Genomic DNA, 19041 nt, shown 5'->3' on the forward strand with positions numbered 1-19041 from the left:
AAAAGCGATCGCAAATGTGTGAAAACGTGGGGAGATTTGTGTTACTGTTACAAAACGAGTTCCAACTCACCCCAGGTTCGAGTCACCCTAGAATAAAAGGGTTGCTAGTAAGCATAATAATAAAAACTGAATTTTCATCTAAGGAAAACAAAGTTTTAGGTTCGTAAATTAACTCCCAAGACTAAGTGTGACCAAACACCTGTTCAACATGATTAAATGTTTACCAGACTTACCTGACACCTTGCTCCGGCTATCAGTCCAGGATAAATTATAAGAGCGCTATTGTTGAGGATACCATGGATAACTCCTTTGAATAATATAACTCCAAATGTCTCTGTCAGGGTGGTCGTCTTGGTTCATAAAAACATTATTGATACTCGCATGTGTTGCTACTGGCACACTCCAGTTCTTGATGCTGCTGTCAGCTTTCGATCTAAACAACAACAACCAAAAAAAGCACGTCACTACACCGGACGGGGTACGGTGAAATAATAAATAATAGACAAATAACGGTCCTTCCTCCGCGTGGATGAGACGCTGCAGACCGATAATAACACAAGCTTTATGTTCAACTCAGCAAGTGCTCGCTGTCAGAAAGACGACTCGCTGGCTGCCATACCGCTCCGTTTCACTGTCCAAACAAAAACTACTGTGCAGCATGGACTCCCCATCGTAGGTTGAAGATGTGCTAATCGCATTTGCCTCACAGCCTCGACAGACAGACGCGCGGTGGACAGCTCCACCCAGTGAACCGTTATCCTCACCCAGCTATTTAGAAAGAGCATCAAAATTAGGCTGCTAAAAATGTCCTGCGGTTGTTCTCCACCATAATGAAATGTCCTGAGGGGATCAAGCATGTTCTATCAGGCCTATCCACGTTTAAATGAAGCCTCAACATTTCGCATGGTATTATCTTAATTAACCTGGCTTTATTGATTTTAAATGGATTTATCATTCGATTGGTGACTTGAAATAATTCAGCTCCACTTTTTTTTAAGTGTTTAACTTTAATAGAAACAAATATCACTTGTCTAGAGGTTCTATTAATGTTCTCAATCATGCTCAATTAAATATTGGCCCCTATCACCACTTAAGACCCCTGTGCATCAATTACAGTTAGACTAAAAGAATAGCACTTGCGCCATCTAGTGGTCAATGTTTTTACTGCTATGTGCTGCTATGCATTGAGGTCGAAATGTGATTGGCTTCGGAGTTCTATCTCAAATACTCTCACTACGTCATCACGTTAAGTATTCTGTTGACGTGGCGTAAACAAACGCGAAGTCAAGCCTAGGGAGAAGAATGGGAATGCCTTAAACACAGGTCAACGGATGTTTTCAGGTAACAAATTATACCTTTTCCATGACTCTAGCTCAATTCACGTCCACCGAAACCGTTTTTTGTCTGCTGGCTGTCACCAATAACCGTCAGCTTGCGTTATAGAAAAGCCACGTCAAGCGGAAACAGTAAGGGAACAGTAAGCTAGCCAGCCAAGCTAACGGTAGCTAACGTCAACTAGCCAGCTAGCTAAGAAGCGTGCGACTGTCAGGCCACAGATCTCTTAGGAGGTCAGCTTAGCTAAAGTAATATAGCTTAACAGGCTTCTGAACTACCTGCAGTTTTGACTGTCATCATGTGTCTAGCTGCTAAATGTTAGTGGTTAAAGAATAAGTGGTGTCATTCTATGGGTGCTAATGTGCCATTTAGCTTCTAAGCTTGCCAGCTCACGTTATGCTTATCTCGCGATATGATGATCTAGCTAGCTTTTGTAACTAGTTGGCAATCATCAAATGATAGTTACTGACGTGTGTGTGTGTGTGTGTGTGTGTGTGTGTGTGTGTGTGTGTGTGTGTGTGTGTGTGTGTGACTCTTTTAGTATCAGTTAAGTTGTCTAGTTGATCAAGTTCATTCTTATCTAGGGTCAATCAGAATAGCTAACACTGCCATTAGTTCATGGCGAGGTTAGGGTGTCTTATTTGTTTTTGTCCTTTCTGGTCACGTTCTCATATATCTGTCAGATCAGAAGCTGTCACATCAGCAGACGGTGTTCCCTTCAATGTCAAACGGATAGAAACACCAGCCGTGACTGAGGTCTGGATTCTGCTGATATAAACAAGGACCTTGAGTCAGAACTCACACAAGCCTGCAGCTATCAAGGCGCTGCTCTTATCTGTCTTACTCAACATTCACATTTAGGTCTAACGCTGCTGGACTTTAGCTAGTTGAGTAAGATCTACCCGTATGGACATCCAGGAAGAGTAGGCCTAACTTTCCCTGGCATTTACATACGCTGGCTAGTGGCTACTGTACCTGCATGCTTCCCTCAAGTGGCATAACAAAATGCTTGCTCTCGCATGCTTGGTCTTGTATCGTTGGTACAGTAGTCAATGGGTTCACCTTTCATAACAGGCTGAAACTTACTTTAGTTGGCTCAACCTACCACCACCCCAGGTGGGAGCCAGATGTGAGCTGCAGGTGACTGGGGTGTGTGCAAAAACTACCACATTCCAACAATTGATTCCAATTGATTGCATGGCTTTGTTTGTGTTAGATGTTTGTCAGTAAGCGATCTAGGAGGAAGATGAGTCTGATTATAGGCTAAAATCGATCCTAATAAACAAACAAACAAAAATGTTTCTTTACTCATCGTCTCTCTCTCTCTCTCTCTCTCTCTCTCTCTCTCTCTCTCTCTCCTCCTCTCTCTCTCTCTCTCTCTCTCTCTCTCTCTCTCTCTCTCTCTCTCTCTCTCTCTCTCTCTCTCTCTCTCTCTCTCTCTCTCTCTCTCTCTCCTCAGAGTGAAAAAAATGACTGGGAGAAACCAGCACTATGGTTTCCAGTCGGCCACGACGGTGCAGCCCGCCAACGGGGGGCACGCCTACCTGTTTGGGAACACGTCTGAGAACGACCTCTCAGAGGAGGACGGAGAGAGCTACGAGCTGCGCTCCCGAGGCCGGGACAGGCTGCGGCGGAGCGCGTCCAGAGAGAAGATGGATGACATCGTGTACCTGGTCAAGGAGATCAAAGACGGAGACACTCTGAACAGCTTCGCCCTGCAGTACTTCTGCTCAGTAGGTTTTACCGTCGTTAGTCTCCTTCTCATGTGCTGGGTCCTAATTCTCCAACACGTCCTTGAAGTGCACACTTAGGAGAAAGGGTAGAGAATCAGGACACAGTACTTCCACCAAAACTCTTTAAAGAGACTTGGCACTAGACTGATGCCTCTGAGAAGAACAATCATTTTCAGTAACAGTACACTGACATGTATCAGGCTTTGCTATGAGGTTATAGTTGCTGTGTCTGGCATGTATTTCTAAATGGTTATGATATTATGCAACACAAAAGTAGAATACTCGCTAAGGCCCATGCCACATAATCGCAGGGTCCCTGGTTCGATTCCGGCCATCGACCCGTCCTGCATGTCATCCCTCCACCCTCTCACCCATCCTTCCTGTCAATCTCTGCTGTCTCTATCCCAATATAGCAGAAATGCCCTTCTCCTAACTCTATACGTATATCCTCTTAACCATAACTCGGAAAATAATAGAATGACGTACAATACATGTTTGTGTGTGTCTCAGGTGGGGGACATCAAGAGGGCCAACAACCTGGTGACGGAGCAGGACTTCTTTGCCCTGAGGTCCATCAAGATCCCTGTGAAACGCTTCAGCGTGCTGACAGAGACCCACACCACGGCACCCCTCCTCTCCTCCTCCCCCACCGGCGCCCGACGGTTCCCGCAAATCCTCCCCCCTTCCTCCTCCATCGAGGCTTCCACGGACTCCTCCTCCTCTTCCTCCTCGTCCACGGACAGCGTGGGGAGTTTCCTCCAGGAGAAGGACAAGGACATTGAGCTCCTGGTCAAGTCCACGTGCCCCTCCAGAAGCAGCCTGAACGAGGTGGTCTCCTCCCTGACCCTCCAGCAGCCCTTGTTGGGGGACCTGGAGTTCAAGCCCACCCCCAGGAAGGACCCCTACTACGGGGCAGACTGGGGTATGAGGTGGTGGACGGCGGTGGCCATCATGCTGGTGGTGGGCATCGTCACGCCCGTGTTCTACCTGCTGTACTACGAGGTGCTGATGAAGCCGGACCACCACACCACCCAGCCCACGCAGTCCTTCAAGCCCGCAGAGCATGCCTCGCTGCCCGGGCAAATAAATCCCAACGGGGAGCCTGTCCCGGGGCCCCTGCCTGGCAATGAACCTAATCCAGACTCACAGGGACACCCTAAGGTGAAAGACCTCCCTGCCCCGCCAAAAGAGAATACGTAGCCAAGAGACACTAAAAGGACCGTGGGATAATATTTCCGAGCAGTTTTTATGGACCTTGTACAATAATGCCAGTTTGTCTGACTGACAAAAAAAAAATCACTTTATAGGGAACAGAATCCATTTTGAAAAGGTGGAGAGTGGAATGAGTACAGCCTGTTGAATTAAATCAGTGGACATTTGTGTGTTTATGAACCTGTTTTGCACAGTGGGACCCACCTGTTTATTCTGTCTCTATGGGCCCTATCCAGAAGCAACCCCATGCCGCCTTAAGCCTGGTACACATACAACAGCCAAGGCGAGACGTGACACCAGTGTGACGGTTTTTCGAACGGCAACTGTTGTCTCACCATTTTTCAAATCTTAGCTTTCAGTCTTAAGACAATTACGGAGCTGTACACAGCAATTATGTTGACTGTAGGCTTGGGTATAAAAAGCATTCCAGCTCGTTGGGTCACTTGGCTAACGTAAGCAAACATTTGTTGGTGCGTTTTGTTCCTGTTTGGCGAGCGAAGTCAGCGAACGGGATAATTTTCGACAGTTGGAGTCACATGTCTCAGCTGTTGTATCTGTACCGAGCTTTAGACAGTTGTGTAGATCTGTAAGGCCTGGAGAGGTATAAGCATGATGGCAGTAGCTCCACCATGTCCTTAGATGGAATATTGCTTATACCCATCAAATTCTTGTCAGTTTCCCGGACACAGATTACACAGTCATTTACATTTTGGGCATTTAGCAGACGCCTTTATCTAAAGCGATTTACAACATATACAGTTGTCTAAGTAAGTGAATCATCTATCCATCAGTCGGGTCTTCAATCAATGGCGGAAGATAGGCAGTGACTCTGCAGTCCTGACAGCAGTGGGAAGCTCTGACAGAGTACTAAATCATACTAGACTAAATCATACTTTCGATGGAATATCTCCATTGAAGATACTTTTACGTCTAGGACCATACTTAATCTGTGTCCAGGAAACCAGTCCCTAGTGTGTAGTGAGTCCAGGGGCCAAGGCTTGTTTCTGGACAGGGCCAGTCAGCTACGGGGACGCTAGCTCCCAGCTGTCCAGACTGGTGCATTCTCTTCAATTCTGTGGTCAGAAAAGTACTGATTACAGCCACTGTGTATTATTGTAAGATTGTAAGATTATAATAAGAATAACAGTAATTTATTTTAGATAAATTAGTCTTATACTTACAATATCAGTGTTGAAGCTATTGTCTAAAATGTGTTGCAGATCTCCTTGAATGTTGCTTGAACATTTTTGCCTGCCCTGATTCAACTGCTTTTTTTCGACTCACAAAACCTCTATGAAAGGTGTGGTGCCGACGACGTTGGAAGTGCACAGTATTCCCCAAATACTTGTAGCATTATTCCGGTGAAATGTTATATTGTAGTACCTTTTCTCATCATTATGTCCAGTTCATGTTTTATGAATACTGTACATAATGTGTTACGAACTCTACAGTATGTGCCTTCAACCCGTGCGACACATTAAACAGGCTGAAAATGAATAAAGTATATTTTGAATAAATTATTGACGCTCAGACTTTGCAGTGTTTTTAATTTTGTGGTGTTTTTCATTTGTTTATCCAATTATTTACAACAGCCCACATAATTACCTATATTTGTACATCTCATCACCCACACACTTTTCACAGTATAAATCCAGGTCAAACTGAAACAAAAGTTATACAACATATCTTACAGTGTTACAGCTAAGTCTTGAAATATGTATCATACATATTTGGCTGAGTAACAACTTTTTTTTTTATCAGTTTAGATCTAGTGCTTATCTAGTCCTACATTCGATACAGTTTGTAGTTAACACAGTATACGGCCTCACAATCCAAAAACATTTTTTTTTAATAAATCATAAAAAAAATAAACATTTGGCTGAATGACATTATAGTTATATATATTACACTGCAAATACAGTTTATGGTTAGTATGTAGCTTCATCCATGTTCTCATCACTTCCTGCACCGAAATCATCCCCATCATCGAAGTAGCTAGCAATGTAGTCGTCTGCCTATAACCAATGAGGAACACATGCAGGATTTAGAGGGAACATCGCACTTCATTACTGTGGAATAGGTTACCTGTGTACAGATGATTACAAACATTTGAATATCATCATATAAATTGTTTGACCCACACTCCGTCCTATCAATATGAAACACTTTGTGATTGATGTTGACACTAAGGTGTGATGTTGGCCTGTTGCTTCCAAGTGCACTTGACCTACCTCTTCCACTTCCTCTTCTTCAAGCTCCTCCGCTTCAATTTCTTCTTCTTCTTCCCCCTCCCCCTCCTTCTTCTTCTCTTCTTTCTCGTCATCTGATTTGGCACCATCTTTCTTCTCAAGTTCCTGGCAGGGTAGACAAATCATATGCTAGGATCATTTAGGTACATACACCATATGTATTGTAGTGATTTCACACATTACATACTTCAATACAGTACAATATTACTATGGTTGAGCATAATTATGAGTAAACCTATAAAAAACATTTTTAAAGACTAATACTCAATGTAGACATTAATCCATGCTGATCTTCTCCTGAAAGAATGCTTACACTGGTGCAAGTGAAAAGGAGGAAAAAGAAAAGAAACATACATCTAATTTACTGAGCACTTCTTCTTTGTCTTTGCTTGATATCTTTACGGCTTTCTTCTTTGTACCTGTTATATTCAGTTAGTTGGAAATAGATATGTATTATGTATATGTATCAACCAAACTAGTCTTATCAGTGGATCAATCCCAATTCAAAGGTTAAACAATAATATAAACAATAATATAACCTGATAATAATAATAATAATAATAATTAATAATAATAATATAACCTGAACCAGGTTTTGCACACAACTTTTTCTTCTGAGGCATCAGTTCTTTAGGAAATAGCGACCAGTCTGTAATAAAAAAAATAAAACATTAACATTGATTTTGAGACAGAGAAGAGGATGAATTCAATTCTTAGTTAAGTTGATATTATGTTCCATACCTGGTTTCCATTCCTCTTCCAAATGTTGATTCAGATACCTCTCCTTGTATCTCTCCACATCTATTCGATGTGTAAACAATCAACAACAAAGGTTATGCATCCATCCATAGCATTACAGTACATTACAGTAGGCACAGACACACACACACAGGCACACACACACACACGCAGGCACACACACACACACGCACGCACGCACAGGCACTCACGCACGCACACACGCACACACGGACACAATCAGAGAAGAGACTAACCTTTCTGATTTCAGGTCATTTTGCCAGGTACATCACCAATGATAAACACACGGACATACCAACCCAGGACACGGTCTCTTCGCCCCGCTCCCCTCAGGCAGGAGGGTGCGGTCCCTAAAAACTGTGAAGGCCCGACATGCACACAGCTTTTTCCCCACAGCCATCCGGCTCCTAAATGCCGCTGGGCCCCCCCCCCCCCCCTGACCTGACCCCTATCTATCTACCCTCCCTCCACCCCCACCCAGAGAGCTTTGGACTGTCTGGATATGAACACTTGAACACTTGATCTCTGCACTTTATATTTATATTAATTATGACTCTTGCACTATGATGTTGGTTTGCACTGTCTTGTCCTGTCTTGCACCTGTCCTGCTGTAAACCGTGCTCCACTGTCCCAAACCAAATTCCTAACATGTTTACATGTCATGGCAATAAAGTCTTCTGATTCTGATTCTGATTCTGATTCTGATTCTGATTCTGATTCTGATTCTGATTCTACCAAGTAAGCAAGCAAGCACACTGCCTTCTGGATGACTTAAGGTTCACTCCAGAGAGTCTCTCTCTTTGTCTGGGAGCTGCTGTACAATAAGGCTCCTCTTGATACAGACACTCCATCCCATCCCTGAACCGATGAGATCATAATGCATCCCCTGTCAGATGAGAAGCGTCTAACTCAATAGTAAAGCATAAATCCACCACTCTCAACACTCTCATTATGATATAGTTAAATGCCTCACTTCCTAAGTGTTGCATTACCTCATCTCAAGGTATTGTGTGTGATAGTTTAATGATGGGATGTCTAGGCTGGCAGTGCACTCACTCACGTCACTCACTGACCCACTCACCCACCTCACTCACCCCCGTCAATCACTCACACACCCCCTCACTCACCCACTCACTCACCCACTTTCCCGGCCAGAGGTTTAATGGAGGAAGGTAGTCGCCTCATAGCTCCCCTCATCTCCTGTTTCAAGGCCACCATGTACTCCTCCGCCTCTCCTATGACCAATGGCACCGCCTTGTACTCGGTATCCTGAGGGCGGAAAACATCACAACACTAATCCATCCAAAATCAGTAGAGGGGGGGGTGGGGACGTGCGTGTGTGCGTGCGTGTGTGTGTGTGTGTGTGGTCAACAGTAAACAAGCGATATCATATCAAAAATCCATCCTTTTTTGTCTTTTCAGTCTGAACCTATTGTTTTTCCCAAGAAGGTGAGTTCCTCCCTGACTGATCCAGCCTTTGAAACAGAGGCAAAGGTATCAATGCATCCCATTCCCAACTCATACATACATCCTTTTCGCTGAAGTTTAGACTTCCTCCACTCCCGTAGAAAGATTTAAAATCATAGGATTGGTGTAAGCATATAGGGTCTATGCTTTTAGAGTCACTATGAATCTTCCACCATAGACTGAAGACCCATCTCTTTAGGCTATATCTTGTCTGTCCCTCCTGAAGACCTTCATCCCCACTACCCCGCTGTACAGTTTCTCTACTGTTAAAAATAAATAAATCTTCCTCCTCTAGCATTGTAACTGCCAATGGCCCCTGGTTGTAGCATAGATTTGTTTTTCTTATGATGACTGATGGATAGATGACTTTTTGTACTTGGTGTAAGTTGCTTTGGATAAAGGCATCTGCTAAATGTAAAAAAATATATATAAAAATGAATGAAAAATAATAATATTAATTAAAAAAAATATGTGCAGGGGATGTGGAATTTGGACGCATGCCAAGATGGATGGGAGATTGATGCCATACTGTATGACACAGCGGCTGTAGAGAGAGGATAGAGACGAGAAGAGCAGCGTTACAGCATAGTCCACAATGTTAATACTTACTGGATAGAGAGGCCTGGGCCCCACTCTGGTCTCAGGCATAGAGCCCCTGCTGAGACCCAGGGCTTCTATGTTGAAGCTGAAGGCAGCTATCCCGCGACCTTTACCTGCCATGGCTGCTTACAAGACTAGAGTCTTAACAAGTCCCAATCACCTGGAGAGTACAGAGAGAACATACACGTCTTCACACATGGGGCTACATACAGTACAGTACAGCACACAACTGGATTCCTTCTCACAAATGATTTTTGGTTGTTCAATAAACTCCGGGTGATGATGTATGCTGGTCGTACTGATGGGGTTTCTCTGAGCAAACGCACGTGTTTTCCTGCCCTTTGAACCAACCACACGGTGTTGCGTTGTGTGTGTGTAATGTGTGTGTGTGTGTGTGTACACTCAAATTGTTTGGTTAGATCAGATGTCATGGCATTACCACACAATCGCGCCCACGATGAATTAGATTTTGGACAGTGATCTTTCCCTGTTTTGATTCTAGCCGATTGTAGCCTATCCATGCGTGCATGGCACTTTTAAATAGGCACGCCTCCTCGTATGACGACATGTAGGTAGGTGTGTCCTTTTCTAACCAATCAGTGTCTGGTTTGACCCCCATCGTCACGCATACACCCGTCTAGTTAACATGCGTTCCTCCCACAAGGGTGTGTCCAGAGGCCACCATGATTTAACATAGAGTACAGATGATTTTTCGTGTAAATACAGTAACATTGTAACATTGAAGCAGTAATCGCCGATTGATTGACACCGTAGGCTACTATCTTCGTTTTACAATCCTAAATCGCATGAACTTTGTGCGATGTCTGAAACGGACTGGTACGCGCACAAATCCCTCGGAGAAGGATTATTCTGGATCCAGGAGAGATTTTTCCAATCGGAAAACCGGGCCAATATCTGGCTCCTGCGCGGCACGCACCAGGACGTGGTGATCGACACGGGCTTGGGGCTGAGGAGCTTACCTGACTACATCAGCGCCCAGGGGCTGCTAGGAGACGACCCGCAGAGGAAGAACCCCATCCTGGCCATCGCCACCCACGCGCACTTCGACCACTCGGGGGGTCTGCATCAGTTCCGACAGGTGGGCGTCCACAGCGCGGAGGTCGACGCTCTGGCCAACGGGGACAACTTCGAGACGGTCACCTGGCTCTCCGACCGGGAGATAGTGGAGGCTCCCACACCGGGGTGGCGGGCCAGGCAGTACAGAGTCAAGGCTGTGCAACCGACACATATACTACAAGAAGGTAAAAATAATCTGGACTATTGTGGTGCATAAATGTGCAATGTACTAACCAATCTAGGAGGACCATTAGCTGTATGGTGAGTCTCTGTGAGGCGCCCTAATGCATGGAGAGAGTTGAGATAAGGATATGGATATGGTCAATAGGAATGCAATTACCCAGCCTTCAGGATGTGGCTGCACCCCCTTGCTACAGTAAATCTAGTTTCATTGCAATAGGCTTTCACATGAGGCAAGTACTTGGCCAAAGGGGAATTTATACTGCAGGGAAGACTTGGCAGAGTACCAATACTCTCTCTGTCTACTCTCTCTCTCTCTCTCTCTCTCTCTCTCTCTCTCTCTCTCTCTCTCTCTCTCTCTCTCTCTCTCTCTCTCTCTCTCTCTCTCTCTCTCTCTCTCTCTCCTCTGTCTACTCTCTCTCTCTCTGTCTACTCTCTCTCTTTCTCTCTCTCTCCCTGTCTACTCTCTCTCTCTCTACTCTCTCTCTCTCTCTCTCTCTCTCTCTGTCTACTCTCTCTCTCTCTCTCTCTCTCTCTCTCTCTGTCCACTCTCCCTCTCTCTCTGTCTACTCACTCACTCTCTCTCTCTCTCTCTCTCTCTCTCTCTCTCTCTCTCTCTCTCTCCCAATTAAGGGCACAGGGCTTCACATTATGGTTTGGTGTGTAGGGTGTGTCTAGTCTATACATTATTCATAGGTTCCATAGAGAAGGTGGGCTATTAACTGATTTGTACTGCATATTGTTGCTCCCTGTCCCACTGTAAAGTAAAGATTTATGATCATGACTCAATGTGTGAGGGGAAAATGGACTAAAAATACCCCTAGTCATTTGTTACTCTGCAGTACGCTTGTATCTGCAGAGATATGCTATTTCCACATTCGCTGAATGACTTTGACGGATTTCGTTACCAGCAAGGAAAGGAGGCAAAGCAGACTATCCCAGATACTGAATTACAGAGCCTGAAAGCCAACAATACATTTAATCCTGAATCCTACATTGATTTGTCTGCGGTTGATTCCTGTTATGAACACACAGACACACCAGAGTCTAAACCAGGGGAGGCTGGTAGAGGTGGAAATCGGAGGACGGGCTTATTATAATGCATGGAATGAGGTTTTTATAATCTGTTCTCTCTTGTCTGTTATTTATTATGTGTTATTCACCAATGTTGTAACTTGTACCTGTACTGGTGTGCTATCTTGGCCAGGTCTCCCTCAAAAAAGAGATTTGAATCTCAAGGGACCTCCTGGTTAAATAAAAAGATAAAAAGAAGTAATGGTCCTTCGATTTCTACCTCCACCAGCCTTCACTGGTCTAAACATCCTTAGGATAATAAGGGATGTGTCAGCTTGGTAAACCCTGAAACACCACAGATTAATTAGAGGGTTGAACCCTAATGCAAATAAACGACCGAGCAGAAAAAGTGGGGTGAACCTATTTACCCCAAAACAAAACTTTACTTGGGTTTAACCCACCACTGCATCACTGATCCTAGTTATCGTGTAACTGTTGTTGCTCTTCTCCATTGTTCATCATCATCATCGTCATGGCATCACTGACAAAGTTGACAAACAAACTCTCCCCTCCTTGGGTGTAACCCTCCCATCCCTGCGTCGACAGTCATTTGCGCATCGGTCAATAGACTGCACTGTTCTGCTGTGTCAGTGCTGCAATGCAGTCGGAATATCTCATTGCTCAATCTATCTGTTTTCTGCACCCTTGCCCCACCTCACCCCCCCCACCCCCCACCCCTAGGTGATGTCATCAACCTGGGCGACAGACAGCTGACGGTGCTGCACATGCCCGGTCACTCCCGCGGCAGCATCTGCCTCCACGACCGGGAGAAGAGGATGCTGTTCACCGGGGACGTGGCCTACGACGGCGCCATGATCGACTGGCTGCCCTACAGCCAGGTCAGCGACTACGTCAGCAGCTGCGAGCGGCTGGTGGGCATGGTGGACAGCGAGCAGGTGGACCAGGTGATGCCGGGCCATTACAACACCTTCGGAGGGAAACGGCTCCACCGCCTGGCGTCCGCGTACATCAGCAGGGCCGGGACCTGCCCCGCGCGCTTCTCCACCTTCGCCTGGAAGACTTTGGCGGGCATGGCTCTACGGGCGTCTAACCCACGCAGCGTCTGCTAACCACGGGGAGAGACCGTGGCACACCTCTCCTCACCCCACCTCCCCTCACCCAACTAGATGCAATGATGGAGGAGGGAGTGAGGAAGATGACCCCCACCCCCATAAGAATATTATATAATATGATATAATTTATTTATAATTTATTTATTTATAATGTATTATAATATGTATAATATGTGTGTGCTGTGCTGTCAATCATAAACTGATGTGATCCAATTAATCTATGTGCCATTTCAAAATGCCACCATTGGGTTGTCGGAGTCAATGATTGGCAGAATACGGGGATCTCCACATCTCTGTATGTGATTCATTAAATAAAATAAAGAAATACATTTTAAAAATATATATAATAATGGGAAATATGTAAATTGTTGTTTTTTGTACAGAAGTGAAGTAAAATATATTGTAAGTATGAATGGTAAAACATGCTGCTGCTGAAATGTATGTAGTTTAGAGTGTTCACTTGTTAACATTAACATGTAGGTCAGTGGGAAGAGTCTTTACCACGTTCTTATGAAGGAAGTGCTTTGTACCATTGAAACGTGTTTGACTGAGGCATTGCAGGATGTTGACAATAAAGAGTTTATTCTATCCCCTTGTCTTAGTTGTTCTATGGTATATAGCCCCAGGAAACATTGATTCACTGAGTAGAGATAATCTGTTTTTCTGAGAAAATTACGGAATTTCTACAAAAGTCTACAAATCCGTTTGCATTGTGTGTGTGTGCGTGTGTGTGTTTCAACACTACAATATTTCTCATTCAGGGTTATATTTAATAGCTGTATTCCATGCCCAACACAGCAGAATGATTGTGATAACTAGGTCACTGTTGGGAGTGCAGTCTATTTTTATGGCCAACATTCGCTCCAGCAGATTCTTTGAAAACATAAAACAGACCACTGTTAGCCAATACTGAGGGCTACATACTGGGCCCTGATACTGTTTGATGAGGTAAAGATAAAAAATAAAATCATAATTCTTCCTTCTAGCGTTGACTGCCAATGGTCCCTGGCATGAGCATAGATTACTTTTGGTTGCCATGACTAACGGATACATAATTAAATTACTTAGACAAATGTAGTTGTTGTAAGTCGCTGTGGATGAAGGCGGCTGCTAAATACCAAAAAGGAAAGTCAATCGGTGTATGTGTGTGTGTGAGTGTGTATATGTGTGTGTGTGTGTCTAAACTGGGACCTCTCGACCACAAGACACAGCATTATAACCTCAACCATGTTCAAGGAAATTGAATCAAATGTTCCTTGTCTTTATTTTTCCATTTTGCCGTATTTGTTTGTGTTAGCCTGAAGACAACCAGGATATTGCAGTGGTGTAGCATTGCATTTGTTTTTCTGCTGGATCCTAAATTAGATGAAAGTGACAGGGCTCCTAGTTATTTGATGGATAAAGCTTTCCTTGGTTTAGGATGTTTCCCCCTCGCCGCAGACGTATGGAAGCAGTGGTTTGGATTAGAAAAGAGCCCAAGGCCAAGTTTGACTCATGAAACTCACATTTAAACCCTGTATCACACAGAGAGCACTCTGCCTTCGAACAAAGTGTGTGTCTGTGTGTGTGTGTGTGTGTGCGTGTGTGTGTGTGTGTGCGTTCTAAAGAAATACTGGCTACGAATAAGATGATGCAGATACAAACAGGAAGGCTACCAAATTCAAATAACAAACCTTTGCTCTACATTACAAGGAATAACTGCCAATGATAAGAAACCATTGATGCCATTTGGCTCCATTCCAATTCTCCAAATGAGAGCAAATCCACTTCACTCAGTGGATTTGAAGACTTTGAGGTGATGATGTCCATAAAAATGTTTTACTCTGGTGAAGTCAAGTTGACTTCAGCTCGTAATGGAATGGACTGGTCACTCAGGAAGCAATGATAAACGGAACACACTTGTCCCTCCCAAGAGTCCTTCCATTTGAAGCCTTCTCGTTAGACATGTTAACATGTTAACATGTTATTGGCAAACTCACAGCAGGGCAATAACCGTACAAGCAGCAATGATAAGACATTGCCAAATGAACTATCACTCCTTTTTATAAGCCACAGCATTATAAGGTTAGGAATCATTTTTCTCTCGCTCTCTCCCTTTCTCTCTCTCACACACTCTCTCACACACACACACACACACACACACACACACACACACACACACTGAATTAACTGGATCAACATTGTTTGATTAACTTCCCATGATGAGATCTCGCTCAAGAAAAAGACTCGACAAAATTTCTCTAGAGCATAATTATGATTTATGAATATGCTTCTCTTATATTATTCTTTTTTATCATATGCTCTTAATACTTTTGTATTACTACTACTACTACTTAAACAGAATAATTAAGTATTGAGTAGTCACATAGGCACAGTCAATGCATAAATCAGTAAGAACTGGAGGTTGGCCCTGGAATGGCCTCCTGTTTATCCACCTCCCCCTCGGAGCTCGGTCGGAGCTCACACGCTGCCTCTTTTGTGGAGGCTCGCTCCACCACCTCTTCTCTCTCTTTTGTGGAGGCTCCACCACCTCTTCTCTCTCTTTGTGGAGGCTCCACCACCTCTTCTCTCTCTTTTGTGGAGGCTCCACCACCTCTTCTCTCTCTTTGTGGAGGCTCCACCACCTCTTCTCTCTCTTTGTGGAGGCTCCACCACCTCTTCTCTCTCTTTTGTGGAGGCTCCACCACCTCTTCTCTCTCCTTTGTGGAGGCTCCACCACCTCTTCTCTCTCCTTTGTGGAGGCTCCACCACCTCTTCTCTCTCCTTTGTGGAGGCTCCACCACCTCTTCTCTCTCTTTTGTGGAGGCTCCACCACCTCTTCGCGCTGGCTGTCTTGTGGAGGCTTTGTTCTCTTCTGTCTCTCCAGGCCTTTCTCTTCAGATTTCTCACTCTATACTCCGTGACGTTAGAATTATAAGGTTCTATCTAAAGTTTTGGTCAGAATTGAGTTTTTTACATAATCTGATCCATTAGGTGTTTATTAATGCCTGTGTGGTGTTATTTTTAAAATGTTGACATTTTTAAAGTTAGTAATTAATAAAATACAAAGGTTCCATCTCACAAAACATAATGGAATGTAAAAACTTTGACGCTCAATATCTCTGAACTACCCTAAACGGAAATAGAACCTTATAATTCTAAACTCACGACTTGTGGACTATGCTCTCTGGAACGGACCCACTTAGCATAGTCCTCCCGCTCTGAGTGGAAGCAGCACCGCCTCGCCCTCTCCTCCACAGACAGACAGACAGAGAGCTGTTGGACTGTAGCTGTGAGAGGTGGTTCTGTACTGTTGTTCGGAGATGAACCGGTTGGACAAGTTCTGCTGGCACCACTCCATGAAGTCCATCTGTTGGAGACTGACAGGCCTGTCTCCAATTGGGAATGCGCGGCACGTCAGGCTGTAGAAAAGATGTCAGGATATATGAGATAATGTGACTTGTTTCTGGCTTACATTTCTCAAATGGTGCACAATTTCATGATTTCTGTCAACTGTTTTAACTGTGATGAGAGTTTGGTAAATAGTGAGGGGATACTCACTAAAGCAGGGAACACCGGGGGTAGGCATGGTGCAGTGGGGGGGGTCGAATGTCCCCACGTATGTGCAGGCCCGCCCACAGAAACGTCTGGGCCCAAGAAAAGGACCAGTGAATGGGCCCCCCTCTCCGCAACTCTGCTTTACTCATATCAACGTATGCGCGTGCTCTCTCTCTCCTAAACACATACAGTACATGTAAACTGAGAGACTCAGTGAAAGGGGTTACATATAGGCGTGCGCACACACACACATACATGTAAGTGTAGCCGTACAGGATATACTAGGACCCTTGAGTACACAACAAGAGGAGGCGATATACAGTATATTGCAACCACAAGTTTATTAACAATTCATAAAAGACACCTGCACCAGGATCAGGACGAGTAATATTAAAAGTATAAAATCAATCTCTACGGACGGTGGTCAGGCGGCACCAGTCACAGCCACTATGCTTTGGGACAACGATACAGTTGGGCCCAGTTTGGCTCCCCCTGATGGAGAGTCTGAGTAATGCTGCTCTAAAATAACACTGCACACAGTAAACCACAACAAAACCGTATCACTGCAAATACACTGCAAAACGTATCACTGCAAATACACTGTTAAATAACGTATGGGGTAGGCTGTACCCAATAAGGCATGCGAAACACTGCACACTGCAGCTGACTACACTGGTCCTACCTGAACTATACTGTTACCTCCAAGCGGGCAGCCGAGACTAGGCTTCTAACCGGAACTCTGCTAAAAATACTAGTGTACCTAAAACTACTAAACCTGATGGTGAGGATAGTTCGAATGGATAGCGCCGCCCACTCAAAGCCCAACCCACAGTCTCGTCTAATCGGGAGAGGGGTGAGGGGGAATCCCAGCACTTCAGTGTCAGTGATGTCGCTCAGTCTTGCGACTCTCGGTGGAAGTCCAGGGAGCGGGTTGTTCGCGATAGGCGCCCGTGGATAGGTGTTGATCGTTCCCGCAATCCTCACTCGTCGCCCGGCGTTCGGCGATGGTTGGCTGGTCCGGTGTGCTGGTCGGCTGGTCCGGTCCGGTGCGCGCTGTAGTTCAGGAGGGGGAAGGATAAAATCAGTCGTCAGACACATATAAAAGGAGAAAACCGGTGTTGCTCAACTCACACACAGGCAAGGGTAGTACGACTTCCCTTTACTGTGATGAATTGAGGGCGTTGTATAAAGTCTCTCGTGTGGCGTGGAATCGTTCCGTTCCCGTCGTTCGAGCCCTCGATTTCGCCGGTGCGTGGAAGGAAGGTCCGAATCTGTCGTAGAATGGAAGCACCGGCCTTTATACTCACAATCATGGGAGTGATTGTGATTTGGAACACCTGTGGAGAAGCAGATGACGTACACACAAACACTCATTCGCACCACTACACCCTGACACGCCCACTCATTCATACCTGTCATTCCACCCCGCTTCATTAGCACGCACACACACACACACACACACACACACACACACACACACACACACACATACCTAAGCATAACAAAGAAACAGATGCAAGGCTGAAGGATAAATGGTCACATAGTGTATTGTGAATAACAGGTTTCTCCAAAACGAACAAAAAACACACACCAAGGTCAACAAAGATCTGCTACACTTACACCACACATGTCTTAATAGGAAATTAAATTGTTTACCTATGGCTTCATATTTGCCTCTTATACAGCCATCTTCCTTGTCTTTATGGATGCAAAGTCCTTTATATTGTCTTTAAAGTCCATCTGTTTAGCCAGTTCACACTCAATGGCAGGTATTGCCAGGCTATTGAGCCTCTCCTGGCTCATTGTGGAGTAGGACTTCTTTATTATGTTCAGTTTACTGAAGGATCTCTCTCCTCCTGCTACAGTTACTGGTAAAGTGCAGAGTATCCTCACTGCAATGCAAATGTCACCATATTAAATGCTCTCATGCTTCATGTTATAAATCCTGTTGAGCAACTCCATGGGTGCTGATGATCCTGAGAATGTGGCACTGTTGATCCTTTTAAGATGGAGCATTTGTTTTTCAGAATCTTCAGATAGATCCTTGGAATGTTTTGTCATAACATTTCTACACGAGGCTTTAAGATCCTCCTCAGTTAACTGCTGGAATTTGAGTATTGCCTTGACATCATCGCAAATGTCAGCTGTGCAATGATACTGTCCATCGCAACACAGAATTGGAGTCTCCTGCGCACCTGACCTCTCTTCAGTCCATTGGCCTTTCTCTGCCTGCTATGGGTGAACTCAGCTGGGATGCCCATTGCATAGGCTATATTTTGAGCTTCAGCAAGCATTGAATCCCGGTTATTTCTCATTTAAACTACAGTATTTCCTTCTGTAGAGCCTCAATGTTAGCTGCTAGTGCTTCCTGATCCAGAGATAGACTGCAGGAGCACATTCCTATCTTCAATATGTTGCAGTATTTTTACCCAGACAGTGTGCACATGACTGACAACTGTTGTGAATGATCATGTGAACTATTCTCTCAGCCCTTGCGCATCTGATAAGGCCTCGTTGGATAACTTGCAGGATGATATGATGCAATCAAGTGCTTCAATCACACTGTCTGGGGAGGTGGGGAGCAATAGGTTTTACCGCGTCAATACGCGCACTCCATCGTTGGAGGGAGCATCCCGTCTTTTCCTTCAACATAGACCACTGGTCTGGGCTCGCGCTAAAGAGTGTGTAGAGGCGATTGACACATCCGAATTAAGTTGACATTTCCTTACATGACTGGACACTGAA

The 19041-nt window shown here is 44.8% G+C and overlaps 3 protein-coding genes across 4 annotated transcripts in view; 2 read left to right on the plus strand and 1 right to left on the minus strand.

Moving 5' to 3' along the window:
- The first annotated feature begins 1268 nt into the window (after window positions 1–1268).
- Window positions 1269–19041, plus strand: part of lysmd3 (LysM, putative peptidoglycan-binding, domain containing 3) — a 341091-nt gene continuing 323318 nt past the window's right edge. The window contains exons 1-3 of one of the 2 annotated variants that reach the window (XR_013937463.1): window positions 1269–1341; window positions 2795–3068; window positions 3579–5075. Coding sequence is in view for 1 of the 2 variants with exons in the window: in XM_080532231.1 (XP_080388357.1) it covers window positions 2805–3068; window positions 3579–4268 (954 nt within the window). In the remaining variant the exon portion in view is untranslated. Of the gene's footprint in view, window positions 1342–2794; window positions 3069–3578; window positions 5758–19041 lie in introns of those variants that run through there. The other variant, XM_080532231.1, reaches the window with a different exon arrangement.
- polr3g (polymerase (RNA) III (DNA directed) polypeptide G) lies at window positions 6209–9475 on the minus strand (the record flags this gene model as incomplete). Its single annotated transcript, XM_080532590.1, has 7 exons — window positions 6209–6295; window positions 6512–6634; window positions 6884–6948; window positions 7119–7178; window positions 7271–7330; window positions 8428–8557; window positions 9365–9475. The coding sequence occupies 7 exons, from the start codon at window positions 9473–9475 to the stop codon at window positions 6209–6211; spliced, it is 636 nt and encodes a 211-aa protein (XP_080388716.1).
- mblac2 (metallo-beta-lactamase domain containing 2) lies at window positions 10176–12756 on the plus strand (the record flags this gene model as incomplete). The annotated part of the gene is made up of 2 exons (XM_080531042.1): window positions 10176–10617; window positions 12368–12756. 2 exons carry the CDS (start codon window positions 10176–10178, stop codon window positions 12754–12756), a joined length of 831 nt encoding a protein of 276 aa, XP_080387168.1.

The sequence above is a fragment of the Nansenia antarctica genome (genome assembly GCF_963989245.1).
Source record: "Nansenia antarctica genome assembly, chromosome: 5".
Taxonomy (NCBI): Eukaryota; Metazoa; Chordata; class Actinopteri; order Argentiniformes; family Microstomatidae; genus Nansenia; species Nansenia antarctica.